A 23,499-nucleotide genomic window follows, 5' to 3' on the forward strand; every position below is an offset into this window, starting at 1 on the left:
TGTATATATAGGATTAACGGGCTGAACCAGACTTTCATTCAATTAAATCCATTGTTAGCGAGGTAATATGCTTCCTGCGTTGACGGTGAAAATGTGAACATTTCTGTTGATTTATGTTTTTTTTCCTCATAAATTCTCAAACTAGATCAAAAATGATTCTTGTACAAGAGTTGTGTTCTCACATCCTTTACATGCTTTTCCAAACCTGCATTTTTAATAAAAAAAAGAGGGCTGCACAAATGAATGGTGGGTTTGTCTGATGACTTCAGACCGTGTCATAATTCATATACAGGAACAACTACACGAGATGACACGCACCACTTTATTTCGAAAGCTAGAGTCACTGCAATCAAGCACATACCACCCAATACAGTAGCCTCTGAAAGATATGTTCAAATATGAGATGCTATTTGTATGACAACACAACAGAAGATATGTACTCTGGTACAGCAGTCGTATGTACTCACGTCTCCAAGAGTTTGTCATACAAAAAAAAAAAAAAAAACCCTAGTTCCAATTAATCATGTATTTTACGAGAGACAGCGAGATCCTTCTTGTGGCACTGGCACCTCTGCGTCACTCAGCGTCAGTCTGTGTCACGCAGCGTCAGTCTGTGTCACGCAGCGTCAGTCTGTGTCACGCAGCGTCAGTCTGTGTCACGCAGCGTCAGTCTGTGTCACTCAGCGTCAGTCTGTGTCACGCAGCGTCAGTCTGTGTCACGCAGCGTCAGTCTGTGTCACGCAGCGTCACTCAGCGTCACTCTCCGTCACCCTGCGTCACTCTCTGGCAGCTTGTGTCACTCTGCGTCACGCTCTGGCAGCTTGTGTCACTCTGCGTCACTCTCCGTCACCCTGCGTCACTCTCTGGCAGCTTGTGTCACTCTGCGTCACGCTCTGGCAGCTTGTGTCACTCTGCGTCACTCTCCGTCACCCTGCGTCACGCTCTGGCAGCTTGTGTCACTCTGCGTCACGCTCCGTCACCCTGCGTCACGCTCTGGCAGCTTGTGTCACTCTGCGTCACTCTCCGTCACCCTGCGTCACGCTCTGGCAGCTTGTGTCACTCTGCGTCACGCTCCGTCACCCTGCATCACCCTCTGTCACCCTGCGCCGATTGAAATACTTTTTTTACACTACTCTGATGACTCCGTCCTGGCAGCAGGACTCGGTCCTCCGCTCCTCACTCATAGTATTATTACAACGGGGTACGTAGCGCTGTCGCTCATGAGCACAACAACACAGGCACGCGAAAGCTTCTTCTTCTCCTCCCTTTTGGTGTACTGGCGGTTGGCAAACGAATTGGCGCATTACCGCCACCAACTGCCAGAGGGGGAAAATATGCTCATATTCCTGCAAAATAATTGCTGCAGTGCGTGTACAAAGTGTGTGGGTGTTTTGTATTTATTTATATTTATTTAAGTATGCTGTAAACTGTTAACAGTTAACATATTGTTCATAGTTAAAAAGTTTGAAGCTGTAGTTTGAAGCCAAGTGTTTTGTATTTATTTATATTTATAGTATACTTTAACAGTTAATATATTGTTCAATTTGAAGAAAAAAGTATCGGTTCAGGCACCGTTCAGGCACCGGTATCGTTTTAAAAGTATCGTTTTAGCACCGGTATCGGAAAAAAAACCCAAATGATACCCAACCCTACTACTGACAAACATGTATTTTTGGATTGGACATTTTATGTCTTTTAATTTTAATATATACTTTTAAATGATTATAAAACGGATGATTTATTTTCATTATTTTAGCCGATTGTTGTAAGTGACTATAAAAGTAATAATTTGGAAAGTGTATTATGTTCCATTTTGTTGCAAAAGCAGCAAAAATCATACTGAAATAAAATGAAAGAGAAACAAAAAAGTACAACGTACTTACTCTAAGGATGCATACAGAGAACAGGGGGCTCCGGTGACTCAACTAAAATCATAAAACTGATTTATGGAAGCTGATCTGTCGTAACAACAACGGGTGTTCTCAGGAAATGTGGCTCCGCCCCCTCAGCTCCGCAGCTTCTTGACGATTGCCGAACTATGCTCGCCTGCCACAGCTGACTCTTTCCGCTGAACTGACAGAGAGTGACGCTGAGTGACAGAGAGTGATGCTGAGTGACGCTGCGTGCCACAGACTGACGCTGCGTGACACAGACTGACGCGTGCCACAAGAAGGATCTCGGCCCTGCACGATTTTATTCATTTATGTGCAAAATTCAACTATACTGTCTCAAACGCAAATTATGCAAAGACGACTTGTATTTATAGAGAAGCTGCAAACGGAGCACAAATCATCCGGTTCAGCTGTTCGGTCTCCATCGACACACAGTTGAAAAGAAAAGGGTTCGTGTTCCACATGTGCACAGTTGAGTCTGGTTTCGTGACGAACCCTCTCCTGGGCCCCGTGCCACGTACGTGGTTCAGCCAAGTCGATCAAATGTCCTATTAGCCAGCCTACATTAACGAGATGATTGATGTCAGGCTATCTCGGTTCCTGCAAGGCTGATCCTCTCAAACTGTCTCGTTAATTCGAACCAGACGATCGGGATCAGGATGATTGCGCGTGCTCGTCCCACTTCAAAAGGGGGAAGCGTCGATCACCGAAACCATGATGTTCTAACAGTACAATGTTAAATAAAGTCAAAGAAAGAGCCGCGGATGCAGCAGTTCCCTCAACTTCTGGCCTCGGCTCCTCCACAAGACGACTCAGGGAAGAGAGCGACGACGAGGAGGAGGCTGCTATGAAGAGGCCGAGGTGGTCCGAAGACAGCGACTCGGATTGACTCTACGATGGGACGTGCTGACAATCCTCCCAGAAACGTCATCGGAGCAACCACTGAGTCCACATCGAAGCAGGACCAGTGGTCCTCGTGGTAGCCTTTGCATCTGGCAGGGCTGATGACACCCCATGTTGCGCCTTGCACTGGGGCCGTTGGATTGACCCACTTTAACCCTGAGGGCCTCATATCTGCACGCTGGATCGATCAACCTTTATTTCATCCTGAGTGCTGGCCTTTGCGTCTTCAAGGCTGGAGAAAACCCATGTAGCGTCTCGCACTGGGGCTTTTCTGTAGTATCTACTCGTATATGCATGCTGGATAGATCAATCCTCCCGGTTTCCTTCAGTTTACCAGCAGATATATTTCCTTACTTTTTACTTTCTGATAAATGAGTTGATACAAATTATTTATTGGTTAAAAATGCTTATGTTTATCACTGTACAATAATAAATCATCATGTCTTTCATCATCATCATGTCTTATGAAAGTCATGTCTGCAATGCTTTATAAGCACAATCATAACACATTATAATGTACCTATAAAGCCTTATAACAAGGCGTCCGATGGGATAATCTCATTGCTGGTCATCAAGGCATCACATGTATCACCTGCATTAACTTGTCACCTTTTTTTTCTGGCTGGTTTCAGTAAAGATTCTGAATCTTTTGCTGGTCTTGTTGTAAGAACAATCAGTCTGTCGAGGAGGAAACTCGTTTGTTTGGAACTTGTTTTTGTGTTTAAGATCCACTGATTGTGTATCAAAGTCTCTTGCAATCATTCACAATCTGTAGTTGTCTTGATGGAAGACTTTCTTTCAGTGGTCTTGGATTAAAACTGCTTGCAGTCATCAGAGTGTTCCTGTCAGTGGGTTTAGTGGGAATACTTGGTAGTTTTTCCACCATTTTATATTCATTTAACATCTAAAAAGTTGATTTGAAATTTGTGTCAAAAGGGAGAGTTGGAGTCAAACTGTTCAAATACATTTTAAATTCTTCCAGCTTTTCTAACTCACCACTGAACTCAAGACAAATATCATTACAGATCAGCCCCGAGCTGTGATGTACTGACCACAGTGGTCGTTGTGTTAAATACAATCCATTTGAAAAAAGGACTCGTCAGAATCAAAGTAACTCTCGGTGAAAATCATCTCAGCTCTCTTGACCACAAACTCTACCGACAACATTTGGTTCACATCAATGGACAGAAAGTATCTCAAAGCATTCACATGGTCCTCATGAGGAGCAGAATGAATTCACATGTGTGGTTATAGTAAATCCTTCTCATCAACAATGAGAGCTCTGCTCTTCAGCAGCATGTCAGTGTGTCTTGTATGTAGGAGGGCAAAGCGTTCACCAGCTTCTTCATGTGCGAGTCCACAAAGATTTGAGACTTGAGATGAATCCTCATATGTTAAGTTCAACTGTTACTATTTTGTTTGGATACAACTTTTTGTATTTCTCATTTCAACCACAAGACGGTGCCATCATATTTACAGCACACACCGGTGACAAGTTAATGCAGGTGATACACGCTATGGTTTGATCACCAGTGATGTGATTCTATTATAGGATGCCTTGTTATGTGTCAACGTGTTTTTGGAAATGGATAAAAAGTTGTTTGTAACTTAGACTTCTTGCTCGGCCCCTGAAGAAGACGCATGGGGAAATGTTGGGCTTTTGATTCAGCACAATATTGTTGAAATAAATAGAGATTGATGAAGTGAACAGGTGTGTGTGAGCTGTCCTCCTCCTTCATTCAGACAAGAGTTCCAGCAGCAGCACAAGTTTGATGAGGTTGAGTTGTTTCTTTGTTTGAAATTCAGGAGGCTTCATGAAACTCTTAAAAAACTGGATATTATTCAATATCAGGCTTTAAGAATATGCACCGGTGCCTTTAAAACAACCCCAACGGCTGCATTACAGGTGGAAATGGGTGAAATGTCGCTAGAACTACGAAGGACACAGTTAGCACTGAGTTATTTGGCAACAGGGACACAGTGAAGCACATCCAACACAGGAAACGTTCGAACCATGCTGGGAAAAGGGGAAGAGGGAGACAAGAAGCTTTGGCTGGACAGTAGCACAGAAAGCAACAGAACTTGGCATAGCTAAATTAAACATCAGTCCAACGGTCCCATTACCACAGCACCGTGGATACTTCCTAATGCAACAGTAGACTTTACGTGATTAAAAAAGAAGAACAAGGGTAGAGCGGATCATTTCAATTGGCATACAATACAGGCACATAGACACTTACCACAGTTATAGCCAGGTTTTTACAGACGCATCAAAGAATCTAGGAAACAAGGTAGGAGTGGCATTTATTGTCCCAGAATTTAATATTAAAATAGTTAAAATGATCACTGAGGGACTATCAGTGTATCAGTATTTGGACATACAGGCCTAAACGGTATGCTTAAAAAAATAGGTAAACATGAAACAGGGAAATGTGACTATTGTGAGCAAGAGGAATCAATAGAGCATGTAATAATACAATGTCAGGAATATGAGCAGGAAAGAGGGCAGCTGATTGGAGATCTCGGCAAGATGTAGGTACGGTTTGATATAGTGGATATTCTGCAAAATAACTCAAAAAGTGAATGTTATCAAGTATTATTTCAACATCTAAGATGAATTAATCTTATTTAGAAAAGATGAGCTCGTTGTTTTGTTTCTTTTTTCTTTTCCTTTTGAATTTAATTTTGTATATAAGTATCCTATTAGACACCCTGATCCACACTCCATACCAGTTGGTGGCGGTAATGCACCAATTCATTGTTTTCCAACCGCCAATATGACGTTACCTCAAAAAAGAAGAAAGAAGAACGGTTACCAAGACAACAGTACACAAAACCAAGCCCCAGGCTGAAGAGCTACTTGATGCTAAAGCTAGGCTAGTTGTTCTGCGTACACGTTTCAGCAATATCAGGCGGTAGGTTGAATTCATGATTAAGTTAAAAAGTGTGAAACAGTTAGCTGTACTTGCAGTTCGCTTATTATTTACAGTATGCAATGTCTCTAAACATGTCTCCACACGTGATACGTTTCTAAAATGCACAGCTCATTTGAAGGAGTTTCACGAAAATATTCATTAAAACTGTTTTTCTAAACTAATGCTGCATCATAAACCGGATGTCTTTCGTCAAAAAACAGAAACTGTTTTTTCAAAGCACAATTAGTAGGTCAACGTAGTTAGCGTTAGCAGGACGGAATGCAACTCATGTTGAGCTAAACCATCAAGATGACAGAAAAACAACCTGCAGTGTTGCCCACTTCATTAACGTGGCCAGATTCAGATGGATGTTTGAATTCACCAGGGTTGCTAGGGACAATGTAACATGCAGTGTATTTAGCTGTCTGGGCTCCTGGCCCTCATTTCTCTCTCTCTCTCTCTCTCTCTCTCTCTCTCTCTCTCTCTCTCTCTCTCTCTCTCTCTCTCTCTCTCTCTCTCTCTCTCTCTCTCTGTTCATTGTGTATGTACCATGTTGCCTTCAACTACCATGCACACCTTACAGCAAATCAGGTTTGGCAGTTTCAATATACTTTGTCTAAAAAACAGTACTCATATGCGTGAATACTACTAGTACCCAGGTTTGCAGTTTGTCAGTAAAATTGTAGATGTGTCCACCACAAAAAGATGATATTAATGATTATTATTTATTTTTGTAACCTGCAGCCAAACCAAACGCTGAGCCAGTGTGTTGCCAGATGTAACCTCAGAGATGTTGTCGCCACATCCAAGTAAATATTAGTTATAATGCCATGAGTTACACATAGGACACACACGAATACAGTCAGTGATTGATTGTGTTTCCAACAGAAGGACCAGCGATCTCTTCAGGCAGCAATGTGGTTTCAGAGACAGTAGACAGTGCTGCCAAATCACCTCAACCAGGTACAGTGGGCAGCGACAGATCGGTGAAAATGCTTATTTTTCTTTCCTTCTAACAAACACATTCACTTCATCATGTTGTTTGCAGACATGAGGAGGGAGACTCGACAGAGCCCATTCAAAGTGCCAGACAGTAATAGCATTTTCCAGCTGAGTGAGGATGAAAGAGTGGGCCAAAAAGAGGTTGGTGTGTGTTTGTTTATTTAGTACATCTGTGTAAATACAAACAAGTCCTTCCACACACACTGCATGATCCTCGTGTGTGACAGTGTCTACGAATATAAAAAAATCGAGTGCCATCTTTAAGTCCCGCTGCCGTTCTCCCCCATGCACAGGAGATGCGCAAATTCCTGGCTTTGCCAATCGAGTGGAAGACGACCCGCGATGCTCGAATGATGGCCAGGCTGAGGAAGGAGCTGGGGAAACAAGAGGAGGAGGAGGAGGGGGAGGGGGAGGAGGAGATGAAGGAGATGAAGAATCTGAAACCAACCGAGAGTAGGGCGGCTCTCCCTGAGCAGACAGCCATCAGACAGGACCTGAAGAGGGCCATGATGAAACGAGGTGAGCGGAGTGGGAGAGTAGACGAAGTTGGCGAACTTGCTCACTGTAAATGTTAACTGTTGTCTGTCCTCCGTCCGCAGAAAACTTTACCAAAGAAAGCAAACATCACTTCAGGTCCATGGAACGGCAGAAGGCAGTGTTGGAGGTAAGCGATTAACAGAGTTGCTCAGAGGTAAAGCCATGTCGACAATCTGGATTCAGTTTCTCAGTCCACTGTGACTGATGCTTTTTAAACGTTTGCTCTTTGGGGGTCAAAAACACCAATTCGGCCGTGTAATAACAAAAGAAAGTCTCTTGCTTCATTTGCCCCCTTCCTCCCTCCCATAGTTAAATCTGATGGAGAAGAGGTCCGAGATTTTGGGGATGGACAAGGCCATTGTGGAAGAGGAGGTATACCTGAGACAGCTTGAAGAGGGCATTGAGCGAGACAACCTCTTTTCCGAGAAGCTCCTCAGGGAGAACGAGAAGAAGTCGGTGAAGACCAGGGCATTGTAAGAGGAAGCATCAAGAGGCCACAGGTCAGGTGCACGTCGGACGTTTATAAGGAGTCACGTTGCGAACACTCTGTCTTCTCTCTGTCCACAGTTTGGAATGCGAGGCCAAGTCCAATCAGGAGAAGAACGCTGAGATCAAGAAACTGACTGCTGAAATAGGGGCCGTTACGAGGTTGCACTCTGACAATGCTGTATAATTAACACCGTATGAGCTTTAAGGGCTTTTTTATGAGGGCTTTAAATCTAGCCTTCAACTTTTTTTTTTCACAGCGAACTTGCCAAGTTCCAGGAAATCCTGACGACCTACAAGAGCTACAAGGAGCTGCTGTTCAGGTTGTCTCCTCCAGAGTGGCAGGAGGCCCAGAAGACCAAGGCTGTGAAAGTCCCGTCTGATGGAGACGCTGAGGACAAGCGGGACAAGGGACCTGAGGACTCAGCTCATAACAACGGCAAGTACAGTGAATCACCATGGAAATAAGCCACGAGGACCAGGCCGATGCTGTTCCATGTCGTGACATTGTTGTTGTTTTTTTAGCTGTAACTCCAAGCAGCGCATTGGTACAGTGAATATGGATCGTGCGAGCAGAGTGATTTGAATGATAGCATGCCCACAGATTTGGAGAGCGAGGTTTCCGATCCAGCTGGAGAGCTGCCTTCCGTTAGAGAGACCAGGCTGTCCTCAGCCCGCAGGGACACACTGTGAGGAGACACCGAGACACCCGCCAACATCTCAACACTGATGGCTGCACAGCCAGTATTTCTCCTTCACGTTCACACACACTGAGGCGGGGCTAACTCATGACAATGACTTCCATTAAGGGTTCAGCATAAGGCGAAATAACCACTCATTTACATAAAAAAACCCCGTAGCTTTAGAAATGTTTTTTTTACATAATAAAGACCTCCGTCTTTGCAGAGAGTATGTCATTTCCTCTTCTGGCTGTACGGTTTGTTTATTTGGTCATTCAAACATCTTTCACAATGAATGTCTTTCTGTTGTGGCAAACTGCAGCATGCTGGTATCATTGTGAACACCTTGCAGTAAAGTCATTTCAACACTAAACGCATCTCCGGACACCAAACTCCTCCTTTTGTCCTTTCCAGGAGCACAACCACTAAACTCCATAGTGACAACACAGAATATGAGGTCAGTCCACCCCCCCCCCCCCCCCCCAAAAAAGCTGAAAATCTATTCATTCATTTCTCATCTTGAGTATTTTGTTTGTTTGTTTTGGCCCACGTTGTTTGTCGCCTCTGCAGGATGAGCCAGTGCTGTTCTTCACCGAACCCCAGCAGCTGCTGGATCTGGTGACAGACCTGATGGAGAAGAACTTGTCCCTGATTCAGAACTCATCAAGGGTGGAAGAGAAAGCGAAAAAGCTTCAGCACAACATGAAGACAATTAGTACGAATATGTAAGCGTCGGGAGTCGAGGGGTCAAGGAGTCAAGGCTCTGGGGATGAATGGTTATTGTCATTTTGCCTGTTGTGTTGCTTTTTACCTCGGCCAGTATTTGAACCCTTGCCTTTTCTATTTACTCTCTCTTATCCCCAACGCTTTCCTCGCGTCCATCAAATGCTGAACCCTTTCCGCCCGAAGCGAAAGCAGCGGCGTGGACCTAGCACTGCAGTTAAACGGCATGAGCCAGGGGGTCGACGTAGAGAAGGCCAAAGGCAAAAAGCTCAAACAGATGGTTGAGTTCCATCTGTCTTTGGACACAGAAGACCAGGTCAGGAAGCAGAATGTCTTTGACTGCATTTTATTCCAAGATCTGATGGGCAACAACACCCAGCAATCGTGTGCGGCGACATTAGCAGTTGTGAGCAGCGGATATATTCCTCATTTGTCCCTCCTGTCGCTCGCAGGACGCCATGTGGGATTCTCTGGGCGGGAAGGTATCGGAGGTCTATCGCAGCTGCGTGGATGACAGTATTACCAACCTCAGCACCTCGGAGAAGCTGGCCAAAATTGAGGAGCGCATGGGGTTACTGCTGCAGGGCCTCGAGAGCCTCCCCGGGGAGAGCTTGGAGATGATGAAGAAGATCAAGGACGTTGAGAGGAGGAGCAGGTGCGTCTCAGTGCTTTGCATTGCATCTTTTTTTCCCCCTTTAACATATTGTTTCCAAACTTTATAATAAAAATGTAATTAAAGTGTTTTTGATGACTACATTGTGTTACAGGCAGCGTGAGGAGAAACTGAGAGAGCAGATAGAGAAACAGAAGGACAGGATGACGAGGTACTTGGAGAGATCTCTGGCTGACTCCAAGAAAACAGTAGGTTCTTTATAATGTGGATACATTACAGCTCATAATTACAAAAAGACAAAAACATTTTTTCCATTCTCTTTTAATGAATTTGAACAATAAGAGAGACTCACAGCGTATCCTGATTCAATTGCACACTTAAATTTATATTTTCTTTTTCAGAGTGGGAGAAAGCTCATGCCCAGATGCAAGCCTGATGCTCAGAAAGTCAGAGTCAGGACTGTGGACAACACCCCAGCTGAAGACCAGATGCATGCCGAGCTCTTCAGCCCCGAGGACGTAGAGTAGAATCAATACATCGCCATGAAATGTTAACGCAGCAACAATATTCATGTGTTAGAGATGCATTACAATAAAGCAGTGGGGTTGCGGTGGTAACCGAGTTTGTGTCACTGTTATTACTGAATATTAGCACTTTAAACGTTTGGATTGTTATGATCACATGTGCATTCACTGATCAAACATGCTTTCTTACTATAAAACGGATGCCAATTCTATAAATAGTCGACAGGTCTAATTTAGTCCAATAAATACACACATCAATGATCTTACAACTTATATTGAATATACACTGTATCCACAGTGAGCCGAAAGCGACAGCAGGTGGTGGTGTTGAACATGTGTGAGCTGCTCTGTCATCAACAGGAGAGGAAGGAGGAAGTGGCAGCAGCAGGACTGGACTTGGAGATGTAGTTAGCTGTCGACACTGATGCACCAGCAGCTGTCGGTAGATTACTAGCTGGGCAGCTAGATACTCTTACTATCTTGACAATGCGATGGGTAACTGCTGGGCTTACTGTTTCGGGCTCTTCAGGAGAGAAGCCAACAGAATCCAGAGAGGAGGCGGGTAAGTGAAACATGGCACAAGCTAGGTGAGCTAACTAGCATGGAAGCATCATCTGAACCAGCGGATCCGGTTACTGCTAGCGTTAGCTCAAAGTTGGTTAGCCGATAACTGACTCCACGGCGCTCGTGTCCGGACGTATTGACCCGCATGTTAGATAGTGATGTAACCCAGAGGTAGAGGTCAGTCAGTGGGCTCCTGGTCACGTTATTGTAGGGTCTCTAGGGGGGTGCAGGCAACAGGACTCAAGACCCCACCCCTATTGTCAACAGGACGTGTAGTTTAGCTAGTTCCAATTAGATTACAGCACTAGCATTAACGACAGGTTGAGCTCATTTACGGCTGTGTGACAATGATTCTAAACTAATAATTGGGACTTTTACTTCACGTGTCTCGGTGTATTGTCTGTGTTCGTGTCCTTCGTGTCATTACATTTGGGGTTAATAATTGATGTTTCCCAGTCTGACTTTACTTGGTGCTTTGTTGAGATTACAGATGGTTTTCCCTCTTCCAGCACCAGGCTGTGTCGCACCCTTTAATCACCTCCATATGTTTGCATGAAGCTGACAGATACAGCAGTGAGGTAGTTATACGGTATTATTAGCTTTTTGGGAACTTCTAATATCATTTTGAAAACGTGTACTTTACATGTCTAACACCTGAATACATGAGTCATCATCTTTACTGTAGCAATGACACGTAGGTTGTGTTCCACACTCAATAAAGTGAAATAAAAAGAAGAATATTAAGTTAACTTGATTTATTTTTATTTAACCTACACCAGATGTGAGCGTCTCAGAGTTTAAATCAATCAGGGACGTAAGCCAAAGCAGACACTTAGTCATGTCCTAGCACATGACCACAGGTGTGTTCAACACCGTTAATTAAGGGTCCTGTTAGTGTGCATACTGTCATCACTTACTGGGACACTTACATGGAACTGAACCATCGTTAATATAAGTTACACCTGTGCTTTTTGTCAGCAGCAGTTATTGCCCCATAGGATTCAATATGTATCAACTCCATTAACACACATTCCTACATTCCTCCTCACAGATTAAAATACCATCGTATTGTATTTGTCCAATCATTTTTAGATTTCAAACATATTGATGACTTTCAGCGTAGGCTTTTGTGTTTGATGCTTATATATAGATATTGTGCTGTAGTGTTACACAAGCTGTGTTACTGTAACTGCCACTTACCAAACCCCCATTAGTCAGCACAGATATCACAAATGTGGTCATTCCAACATGGCCGTGTACACTGGAAGGACTTCGGTATTGGACCCTGATCCGAAGCGTTCAATATGAAAGAAAGTGCTGCTTTTTTTTTTAAGGTTCTTTCATGCGTTTCATGGTTAATGTTTTCGATGGAAAGGCGAATTGGACCGATTTACCTGTTGAGTCTTGAGAATATAGACAGAAAATTCATAATAGCATTTACCGTACATCACTGGCATCTGGGTTTGATGCTACAGTTTTAGTGTAATTTATGTTGTGTACATTCGCAGAGGTTGATTCTTGGGACTGTTACAGATGAGAAACATAATAATTCACTGTGCAGTTGTATCTGTACATAGTCTGGTGTTGTCCACGTCAATCTAAACCAGCAAAGTAGTTCAAAAGAATGAGAAGTACATTATAATTTTGTTGGCATAAAGTGCCAGAGCTACTGATCTAGAAGGAACACCGCTGCCTTGTTGATGTTCATGACCGTGATGGTTTATATAATGTAATAATCATACAACTGTCAAGTGAAATTGCATCTTTTCAGATTAAATGTTTAAACCATCATCTACTTTTTCACGTTTCCGATTATTGCGTGTTCATACTCCTAATTATTCCTACAGGTCAAAGTACTTCCGAAGCAGCACCACAGGGGAACATTATACAATAGAGGTACGAGTCGTATGTTCACAAGTATTGCTTTCTGTCAATGATGGTTATTCAGTATAATGTTATATGTCTGATTGTGTCTCTTTGTTTTTATTTTGCAGTTTGAAAATCTGGTAGAGAGTGATGAGGTAAGTCTGATCATGTTGTCCTGATAAGTTAGTGAGCTTTCTCTCATGATTGTTCTGCTGTTCAGGACCCGGTTACATTAAAAAAGACTGAGTGGGTGTTTTACCAGATGTACAGGCTAATTAAAGCTGCATTATGCTGGTGGTCCCTGCATATTTGACTTCCAGACTCCCGTCAGACTAGCCGTTCACTCTTAATGGTGGATAGAAACAGCGTCACTGTGGGAGTAACTCGATTACTGTCTGCAGAGTCCCAGACTAGTAGCACTTGAGTCGAACAGCGCGGCAGTGAAGATGCATTTGACTCTGACTGCTGTGTGGTGAAATGTGGTGTTTGTTGCATTGCAGGCTGAGAGTCCGCAGCCCTGCCCGAGGTAAGAGGCCCGGTGTGAATTTTAAAAAGCAGATAATCGGTGTTCCCTGACGAAAACCGTTCCCTTCAAGTGTGTTTTTGTTGCTCTTTTACCAGGCCCATCAGTGAAGACGAGATCAAGCACCTCAAACAGCACCGCTACACCGCACTCACAGATCATCAGATCCTGATCGACCAGAAGCTCCAAGTGGAGGTAAAGACCCGTCTTTGATAGACCAACAGCCACCGTTGTTTCATTTTATGTTTTACAACCTGTTTTTGCCTTATTTTTCTTTAATTTGCTGCATTGTTTTTTCTGTTTGGTAATTTTCTGTGTTTTTGTGTTTTGTTTCATTTGTTTTTTCTTTATTTTTTGTTATTTCTGCTTCAGTTAGAGGCACAAGAGGAGAAGTTGAGGATAGAAGAGGAAGCTAGAAATGCCGCCCAGCGCGAGGCCGCCAGGCTGGCGCGTGAACACAAAATGAAGGAGGTGAGGCGGCGCAGAGCGCTCCCTTCCGCCACTTTTGGCTTACCGCTCGGCTAAAACAACTTCTCCTCTAACCCGCCGCTGGCCCTGTGCAGAGGCTTCCCAGCGTTTTCAACTCCTCGGCCTCCTGTGTCTTAAAGGGACACGGGGATATTTCCTCTGTTCTGTCTTCTTGTTGTCCTCATTAACGAGTCCTTGCTGTTACAGCCTGCTAAACTGTTGTCTGTCTCAGCGCTTCATTGTCCCGACAAACAAACTTGTTTGCATTCTTAATCATCCCGTTAGATAGAGATACAATGCCATTTTATCGCGGAGGGGGAAAATACATTGCATTTATTGAAGTCGGGCACTTCAGAAGATGATGTAGAGTATACAGCGTGCACTAAAGTGTTAACAGACGTTAAACTTGCCATGACCCTCATTCATAAGAACAAGCAGTGAAATGAGGAAAAAGACGAGGCCCACGCTGCAAATAGTACCATTACTGTCTCCTCATCATCAATGGAGGAATATTGGAATACAATACTAGTATTGCAGCAAGATAAATATCAGGGATATATATATATATATATATATATATATATATATATCCTATAGTGTTTCAGGGAAATGACTGTGATATAATGAAAATGTGACTTCACAGCTGGGATTGAGATTTCTTTGTTTTTCATGCCTCATTCCACTGCTTCTCTGGTTGCTTTATGAAAGTTATTGGCCTACACGTTTCCTTAATAGCACCAAAATATATTATTTGTGGTTGTTAATACAGTCTGTATTTTCGGCCTTTTTTCTTTCTTTTTTTTAAAACTTGATCTGTGTGTTTTGTTGCTGTGGGCAGCCTCCTGCCCAGAGGACACGCGGGAAAGCAGATGGCTCCGGCGGTGAGACTCAGCAAAGAAAGTGAGTCACTGGAGTTCATTAGACAACATGAGAGCTGAGGACATGAGGCTCCACCTAGCTTTTAGTATTTGTACTAAGTAGACGTAATGCTGGATGTATTTATTTTAAAGTCTTTTCTCCGTGGCAGCTGCAAAGAGACATTCGGAAAGCAGCATCTGGCAAATCAGTCCTTTTTAATAAGTAGTATATCTATCAGCACCTCAGATGTGTGATATTTACACGTGTTTATATCTGCCAGACAGAATCTCACATATTTCTTTTTTGAATCTCTCAACGGAAATCCTGATTTGATGACGTGAGCACACCGTTTGTTTCCTGCAGTGTGCAGGCTGCATCACTGAAAGCCGTAGCAGAGGGTGTTTGTTATTCAGGCCCGCTGTGTTTGCGGGTCAAAGCTGTGAGTGACTGCTTGTTACACGTCTGTTGTTGTTCTGTTGACTGTGGTCCTGGTCCATTCCAGACAAAACCCCGGGGAGGAGTTTGACGTCTACCTCCAGAATGTAAAAGCCCAGTCGGACGCTTTCAGGGGCAACAGTAAGTGAGCCGTCCACCCTCACCGATGTTGGCTCAGAGCGTACTGCACCCTCGCTTAAAGAGTCCCGCTGTAACGATCCGCTCTCTGTTTCCAGGACTGCCGTCCGACACCAACGTGGTGACTCCCAACACCGAGTGCAGCTGGGACTTCACCACCAAGACCCGCTCCACCAACGATGATGGGACCTCGCTGGACCTGGAGTGGGAGGACGAGGAAGGTGAGCGGCTTTCGTTTCGGGTCCGTCGCAAATCACTCATCGTTCTCTCAATGTTGGGATTGGAGTTCGATCACGAAATGAGCCGGAGCGACCAGACCGGTGCTCCGGTTGCTCCTCGGCCAAGATTGATTCGGTCTTTATCAGTGCCACTGCGGCAAAGAGGGGGAGGAAGAGGCCGTTTGGGCACAGTGCGTACTGTATAAGTCTCACCCACGCGTTTGAGCACCAGGTGTAAAACAAGTCGGTGTGGGAAGAATTCTGTTTTTCAGGAAGTTTGGCGATAAGTTCTTCTGATCTTGGCCTCTCACGAGACTGTGAGGACGTCTTATTCAAACTTCCTCCTGATCAGACTGGGACCAAGAATTACTGACAGATCGGAAAATATGAAGGAGAAAAGATTTTAAACAACTTGTATTTATTTTTCACGTCAATTATGTCTATTGAAATGCACTTTATATCACAATGTGCACCCCTATTTCATTTTAATGGGATTTATAAAGGGTTATTTGTGTATTATGTGTAAGTATATACAGTCAATTCCCGCTCTGACCTTACGAAAAGATCCTGTATACACATATGGCATCTAAGGTCGGTTCCATGAAAGAACCGTAGTGCGTTCCTGACCTCTGCCGTCACAATGAAAGCTCGTGTCCCTGCGTTGTAGGAATCAATCGCGGCCTCCCGGCCTGGGAGAGGTCCCGGACGGAGGAGGACATCCTGCGAGCGGCCCTGAGGCCCGGCGGCAAGCAGGTGACCAGCGGCCCCACCTCGGCCTCGGAGGACTCCAACGCGCTGGAGTGGGAGAACGATTTCGTGGGTACCCACCCGGAGGACAATGCGGACACGGAGTTTGAAGGGTTCGTCAACCCGGTCCTAGACACTCCCTCCGAGGACGCCCCGGACTGTGGCCTCAGGTCGGACAACCAGGACAGATAGTGTCCAGCACCAAAGGAGACGCTCGTCGTGTCCTCTTCACGTCAAAGCTCACCAGCTTGTTTTTCTTTGCCTCATGAAAAGGAAATGTACGTAGTTGCTCTTCCGTTATGTGAGACTGATGCTGCGGGGGAAAGGTTGCGAATCGCCACACTACAGTACCATGTAGTGTGGCGATTCTATTCAAATACTGTTTTTTATTTCCAGTGCCTTCATTTGCCATAATAGCCGACCATTCATGCATTGTGACTGAAAGAGATCAGTTAGCATCTCACACCGTATCATCAAGCATCACCAAGCAAACTGCAGAAGAATCCGGCTCAGCCTCCAGTCTCTCGCCTTAGTTTCAGCTCTGCCCTTCAGTTTAATTAAGTTGTTGGATGATGTCAAAAAAAGAAACTGATTTCCATATAAAAGGAATGAATATTAGACCAAATTATTTTTGACAAATCAGTGGACCTCGCTGTTTGCGTGACAGCGGTCTACGCCCGAGTACCCAGCATGCCGTCGAGCAGCAGCGCCGTCAGTGCATGCTCTCTGAGGAGAAAGCACCCGCAGCACCAGTGTGGGACCTGTCGAAAGAACTGCGTAACTGTAATGTGCATTTTCTGATATTTGTATAGACCAACAACTAGGGCACCAATGAGACATTCATTTACGTTCAAAACGGCTGAAACCGCTGTCGAGCTCGTAGATACATAATTAGCACACACACACACAATGACTCCCCTTCATTGGTCCGTCGTGGCACATCCGGTTTTTAAACTACAGTTTTTCTTTCTTTCTTCTTCACTTAGATTTTATGAAAAGATTTTTTTTTTTTACATGTCAAAAACAACAGCACAGCGACATCATTGCCAGGTACCATGACATCCTCACCTCAGACGTCTACGTATAATGGATTATTAAGGTCAGCAGGTCTTTATGCATCCCTACAATATTTACAATAGAATTATCTGTGATTATTTCAGCAAATAGCTGATCTACACCGGCCTTTCTCATAGACGGGCCGCTCCTAAACGCCCAGTTGTTCTCATCAGCTGGTTGATGATGATGTTCATCGTACTTCCAGTGTTCCTACAACGGCCTGGAAAATATGGGAAGATATAGAAATTCTCTTATTTAAGAAGCTGCATTCATCAGTATGTTGGTTATTGTCGATCGGAGTATGTGTGTTATACGTCACACATCCGAACCGCTAGGGTAAAGCTAAGTCATCAAACTTAATGTGGACTATTGCTCTGAAATACAGGGAATAAGAGCGGAATATACAACATCGGTGGAACATAACGGGAGACAATCTCTCACTTCATGTACCACCACTGGTTTCTGATTGGTTGCTGGCATTTTGGTGTTCGGGAGACAAATCCTTTTTAAGTGTGTTTTTTTTTTCTTCTTTAATCTGGTGTGAAATCCAAAGCAGTTACTCTGAACTAAATGATCAATCATAGTTATGATGAGTTGAGATTGAGTGAGTCTGGATGAGAACAAGATGAATCTGGTGTAAACTTCCAAAGCTGCTCTCCCAAGCCGTATACATCATTAATATTAATATATTAATATATATATATATATATATATATATATATATTAAAAAGATATCCTTTATTTTGTCCCATCACGTAGTGCTTCACATCGATTAGTCTGAATCGGAAGTACACTGATTGCACTTCTTTGTGTGTGTGTGTGTGAGAAGACACTCACTGAAATGAGCCACGTGTGTGTGAAGAGGAAACTGATCTGAGAACTGTGTTCTGCTGCTGTTGAAGTGTGCAGACGGGACACAGCAGTCTTTTCTTCTTAATATCTGAGTGTGTTTTTGCAATGTTATGCTTTCCTGTGATCACATGATCTCTGATTGAATCACTGTTAACTTTCTGTCATGTAACTTAACATTCCTTTTCCCACTGAGCCAGAGAGAGAGAGAATAAAATGTGGAACCATGTACGGGGCATCACATCCACTCACTGTGATGACTAGGAGTAGATCGTTTATGTCGATTTGGTCATTTTCACACCAGCAGAACTAAAACTAGAATAGGTTATGGCTTCAGAGAACTACAGGCAGCACCCAAACCACATGTTTAAATGGATCGTTCTCTACTGAAGAGCTGTGGATGTTCTGCAATGAGCTTCTGTGAAACAGGAGGTACTGTATATCTGTCCCTTAATGCTCACATTGCACTGCGTTTCTTTGACTGTGTTTTCAGTTCATCCACCAAAGCCTCTTTACACTGTACAGCTGATCTCTTTTTTGAATTAAAGTTGGTACTAGTAATCTACTCGTGATTTATTTGTATGATTCACAAAAATCATCTGACAAACAAGCCAGGAATCCTCCTCAATTTCTCTCCAAGTGTTGGTCCCCGTAGTGGATGTTAGCTCTGGGTGGGCCAAAGTGTGCCGTTTATTGCTTTAAAGAAATGACAAAATGATGCAGAGAAGAAGCGGACACACACACACACACACACCGTATAAGAGGAACTGACTGGTCAGATGAGAATAACTGAGCAACTTTAGGGTTTTCACACCTCACAGCTCGTGCAGCAGAAGCTCATCTTAAAAGCTAAAGCAGACGTGTTCTTGCTGGAACCAGCAACATATAAACCAGCATTAATAGAAGGGTGTCTTCCTAACCCGCTTGTGCGCAGTGGGTCATCCACAGTGGGCCTCCGTCTGACTCCGGTTCAGAGGCGACGGATAGTTGATGATCTGGAACTCGATGTCCCTTTTTGCTGCTCCTGTGTTAAAAACAGCAGTGACTCCACTTCCCAACAGTTCATGACTGAAGTGTTACTCACCGGCTGTTCTCAACACGAAGGAAATGAATCCTTCGTGAACAGGAAGTGATTTCATATTTCAGTTTCTGTAAGAAGAAGACGTAGACACCACGGAACAGTCAAAGAACAAGACGGCACCTAAACAAATACTCAAACTCTAAACGGTCATCTTTTATATTCATTTAAAGCGTGTCTCCCGTCTCCCACCGACACTGCAAACCAACCTACCTGATCACCTGTCACTCACACCAGGTGATCTCTGGGATGTGTAGTAAACCGAACGCCACTCTGACGAATGGCTGAGCAGCATCTTTTTAGAGACAGTACGGTGCTGCTCACTCACTGGTTTGTCATTTTTTTAAAAACAAATTTAGATTTAGTCTCAGTCTATCAACTGAAATGTATCAGTCCTACAGAAAACTATATTTTTATGTACCCTTTTTATAACCCTTAAGTCAGCACTCGCAGCCCCGTGCTGAATATGGTCAATCTGCCTGCATAGGAACACTTTGTGTGCGAGTGTGTGTGTGTGTGTGTGTGTGTGTGTGTGTGTGTGTGTGTGTGTGTGTGTGTGTGTGTGTGTGTGTGTGTGTTTGAAAGAGTTTCATGAAGCCTCCTGAATTTCAAACAAAGAAACAACTCAACCTCATCAAACTTGTGCTGCTGCTGGACCTCTTGTCTCGTGAGTTAGAAAAGCTGGAAGAATTTAAAATGTATTTGAACAGTTTGACTCCAACTCTCCCTTTTGACACAAATTTCAAATCAACTTTTTAGATGTTAAATTAATATAAAATGGTGGAAAAACTACCAAGTATTCCCACTAAACCCACTGACAGGAACACTCTGATGACTGCAAGCAGTTTTAATCCAAGACCACTGAAAGAAAGTCTTCCATCAAGACAACTACAGATTGTGAATGATTGCAAGAGACTTTGATACACAATCAGTGGATCTTAAACACAAAAACAAGTTCCAAACAAACGAGTTTCCTCCTCGACAGACTGATTGTTCTTACAACAAGACCAGCAAAATATTGAGAATCTTTACTGAAACCAGCCAGAAAAAAAAGGTGACAAGTTAATGCAGGTGATACATGTGATGCCTTGATGACCAGCAATGAGATTATCCCATCGGACGCCTTGTTATAAGGCTTTATAGGTACATTATAATGTGTTATGATTGTGCTTATAAAGCATTGCAGACATGACTTTCATAAGACATGATGATGATGAAAGACATGGTGATTACTGGCACATCTCTGTTTCCCTTTGCAAACTGCTGCTATATGTCCATATCTCTGGCATTAGCAGCGAAGCGGGTGCGGGACATAGGGCCTCAAACTCATACACCCGATTTAGACTCTTTCAGGAAGTACGGAATCCTGAAACTCAATCAGCACAGATAGGCTATAAAACCCTTTCTCCATCAACTGTTACCTCTTCATTCTGCTCACTTTCCCCCCACAAATACTCCGTTTGAGTTTTTCAATGTCCTCGTCGACAGGAATACCTGTTATCACTCCTCGTGTCACTCGATTCTTACTCACCCGAGTTTCGTAACTTTTATGCATTTAAATGTCTGTAGTTGTCATTTTTATACTTGTTCTAACAATGATTGACATTTTAAACATTGGGAAGCCTTTCATTGATTTGATTGATTGATTGATTTTTTTTGTGACGAGAAAAAATTGATATCTCAAAAAATTCATCAAACAAGATGAACAGAAGGCTTGTAAATAACAATACGTCGCTATTTGACTTTTGGTATGATTGCCCAATTAACATTAGGCAGATTTATAGGAATTGGTCTTCTTCTGTGAACCAGACATATTAATCCACTAGATGGCAGAGACAGATCACGCTGTTTGTCTGAGGCAGAACTATTCCCTGTGTTAGGTAGAGAACCCCTGATTTCAGGACTATAAGAGATGCAGTTTAAAGGCATGTAGACATGTTTGCATTTGCAGTGAGTAGTGCATCATGGTGAGTGATAATTTCTTCCTTTGATAAGTTGATTTGGCTGCCAACACTTCTTTTCGTTCACAGTGTGTACCAGTGAATATACTTAGAACCCGATACTGTACATCTCCACCCACGCATCCACACATGACCCTGCACATCTCAGCTCACCAAAGCAGCCCACACACTACACTTGCTTGTAGGAAATCCCAGTGTCAGGTTGTCAGGCCAAAGGAATGCAAACGCATGGGGGAGTGTTGGCTCTCGCAACAGAAAAGGGCACGTTGCAGTGGCGGATGGTGGAAAAGTTTCTAGAGCCATCCTATCAATATCAACAAACATCCCAGTATGATTTAATGCGAAAAAATTGAAGTATCAAACACGCATTTCTACTTTGCAGTTAAATATTTAACATTTATTCCAACACGAAAACAATCAGTGAATAACACTTATATAATATAATATAACATGTTCATTTATTGAGATGCCCCTATGGACCTTGTTATAGGAGGTAAAGATCAGGAGAAGTAAACATGAAGTGTAATTATGAATACTGATGTTAAATTAAGCTATGATGAGTTTTCACTGTTAATTTAACATCTCTATTACATGTTGATGCCTCCATGACCAAGTTAAGCAGATGAGACTGTGGACAACTATGTAGAAGAAAAGATGTTCACTTTGTCTAATATGTAGCTTGACAGAGTTCTCATGTGTGTCCTGGTGTTCTCATGTTTCCTTACCTCCTCATCCCTTACTCCCTACCCTGGTGTTCTCATGTTTCCTTACCTCCTCATCCCTCACTCCCTACCCTGGTGTTCTCATGTTTCCTTACCTCCTCATCCCTCACCCCCTACCCTGGTGTTCTCATGTTTCCTTACCTCCTCATCCCTCACTCCCTACCCTGGTGTTCTCATGTTTCCTTACCTCCTCATCCCTCACTCCCTACCCTGGTGTTCTCATGTTTCCTTACCTCCTCATCCCTCACTCCCTACCCTGGTGTTCTCATGTTTCCTTACCTCCTCATCCCTTACTCCCTACCCTGGTGTTCTCATGTTTCCTTACCTCCTCATCCCTCACTCCCAACTGTAAGAAATTGATTTAAGAGTTCTAACTTCAATTTTGGCTCAAGATTTCTTAACCTATCCAGTATTGACAAATTTTGGTACATTTACTATTTTACGTAGTTCCGAAGAATCAATTTTGACACGGACAGCGCTAAAATAGTTGAGAGATCGTTGACCTCTCATACACTACAGATGTATGCTAACATTTACTGCTGAACTTTGGGCAGGTTTGTGTTTGTTTTAGTCAAGGTGCGTGGTTGAGTGGATCCAGATCTGGGAAGTGGAGCAGTGGATCCCAGTTTTGGAGTCAACGACCGCACACAATACAGCACAGAGGGTGAGTTGACTTTGGTACATGTGATGACAAGCGTGCACATTTAATACACACATTTGAACACTCCTAGGCTGCATAATGTTTACATTAAAGAGGCAGAGAAGGGAAGTAGGAGAACTGGTGGGAAGACTAAAATGTGAAATAAGAGAAGTAGAACGCATCAGAAAAGATTTGCAACAGCAGATAGAGGAAAGACGAGCAGAAAGTAAAGAAGACGAGGATATAAAGAGAATGCAGCGGCGGCTGCTGAAACTTCAAATAGCAGAGGCCGACAGAGAAATAAGTAGAACATTTCAGGCCAAGAAACAGATGATAGCAGCAGAAGCCCTGCAGCAACAAAATCCAGCAGTACCAGCCCCCACGGTGGTGTACCATCAGCCTCCACCACGATGCAGAGGTGGTGCATCCAACAGAGGGAGAGGTAACGATAAAGGGGGGCATGAAGTTCTTGTAAGTAGAGGAGTGTGCTACGTATGTGGGAGAGAAGGTCATTGGGTGAGAGATTGCCCTCATAAAAGAGCAGGAGGACCGTTCAGTGCAGCACCACAACATCAGCAGTACCTACGACCAGGTCCATCTGGACCTCCTCCCATGAGACATCAACAGATGCACATGCTGTCACGACCATGGGGAGGTTCAGTGTACAGCCAAGATACATATGATTACCACGTGATCTCTTACAGCAGAGATATCGTGGTGAAGGGGGGATATGGTAAGGTGTAAAACATTTTTTGTAGATCCACATTTAGAACAGTTTTCAGTAAAGGTGCTACTCACAATTTTTGAGATTTAATAACGTCATGATAAACCACAACTTTTGAATTTAAATACAGCACAATCCAAGTCTACTAACTCAGTGATAGGTCCTAGTCTAGACTTGCTAACTCTATAAAATGAGAAATATACGAGAGCTCTAACTAACATGAGCCGAGTTTTGTTTTCTCAGGTGACAAACGCAAAAGCAGCAGCTGACGAAAGGAAGCAGGCTGACGTGTCACCAGGCAGTCTGGTGTGGATAAGAGTCCACAAGCGCAAGTGGAGTGAACCAAGGTGGACCGGTCCATGGGAGGTAGTATTGGC

The 23,499-nt window shown here is 43.5% G+C and overlaps 2 protein-coding genes across 3 annotated transcripts; both read left to right on the top strand.

Annotated features, from left to right (window-relative positions):
- Positions 1 to 6,514: 6,514 nt before the first annotated feature.
- cfap100 (cilia and flagella associated protein 100) lies at positions 6,515 to 10,278 on the top strand (the record flags this gene model as incomplete). The annotated part of the gene is made up of 16 exons (XM_079268750.1): positions 6,515 to 6,519; positions 6,599 to 6,673; positions 6,759 to 6,853; positions 7,006 to 7,114; positions 7,312 to 7,376; positions 7,559 to 7,722; positions 7,817 to 7,897; positions 7,996 to 8,178; positions 8,261 to 8,283; positions 8,340 to 8,424; positions 8,830 to 8,872; positions 8,986 to 9,140; positions 9,325 to 9,454; positions 9,591 to 9,793; positions 9,906 to 9,999; positions 10,153 to 10,278. The coding sequence occupies exons 3-16, from the start codon at positions 6,761 to 6,763 to the stop codon at positions 10,276 to 10,278; spliced, it is 1,554 nt and encodes a 517-aa protein (XP_079124876.1). The 5' UTR covers positions 6,515 to 6,519; positions 6,599 to 6,673; positions 6,759 to 6,760.
- Positions 10,279 to 10,681: 403 nt separating this feature from the next.
- On the top strand, positions 10,682 to 18,543 carry ap1ar (adaptor related protein complex 1 associated regulatory protein). 2 transcript variants are annotated; one of them, XM_079269366.1, is made up of 10 exons: positions 10,682 to 10,837; positions 12,687 to 12,735; positions 12,834 to 12,860; positions 13,206 to 13,231; positions 13,327 to 13,423; positions 13,601 to 13,699; positions 14,535 to 14,596; positions 15,057 to 15,130; positions 15,226 to 15,348; positions 16,013 to 18,543. In XM_079269366.1, the coding sequence occupies exons 1-10, from the start codon at positions 10,767 to 10,769 to the stop codon at positions 16,282 to 16,284; spliced, it is 900 nt and encodes a 299-aa protein (XP_079125492.1). In that variant the 5' UTR covers positions 10,682 to 10,766; the 3' UTR covers positions 16,285 to 18,543. The 2 variants fall into 2 exon arrangements, with proteins under 2 accessions (XP_079125492.1, XP_079125493.1); XM_079269367.1 differs by lacking the exon at positions 13,601 to 13,699.
- The last annotated feature ends 4,956 nt before the right edge of the window (positions 18,544 to 23,499 follow it).

This window comes from Melanostigma gelatinosum (genome assembly GCF_949748355.1).
Source record: "Melanostigma gelatinosum genome assembly, chromosome: 5".
NCBI classification, from domain to species: domain Eukaryota; kingdom Metazoa; phylum Chordata; class Actinopteri; order Perciformes; family Zoarcidae; genus Melanostigma; species Melanostigma gelatinosum.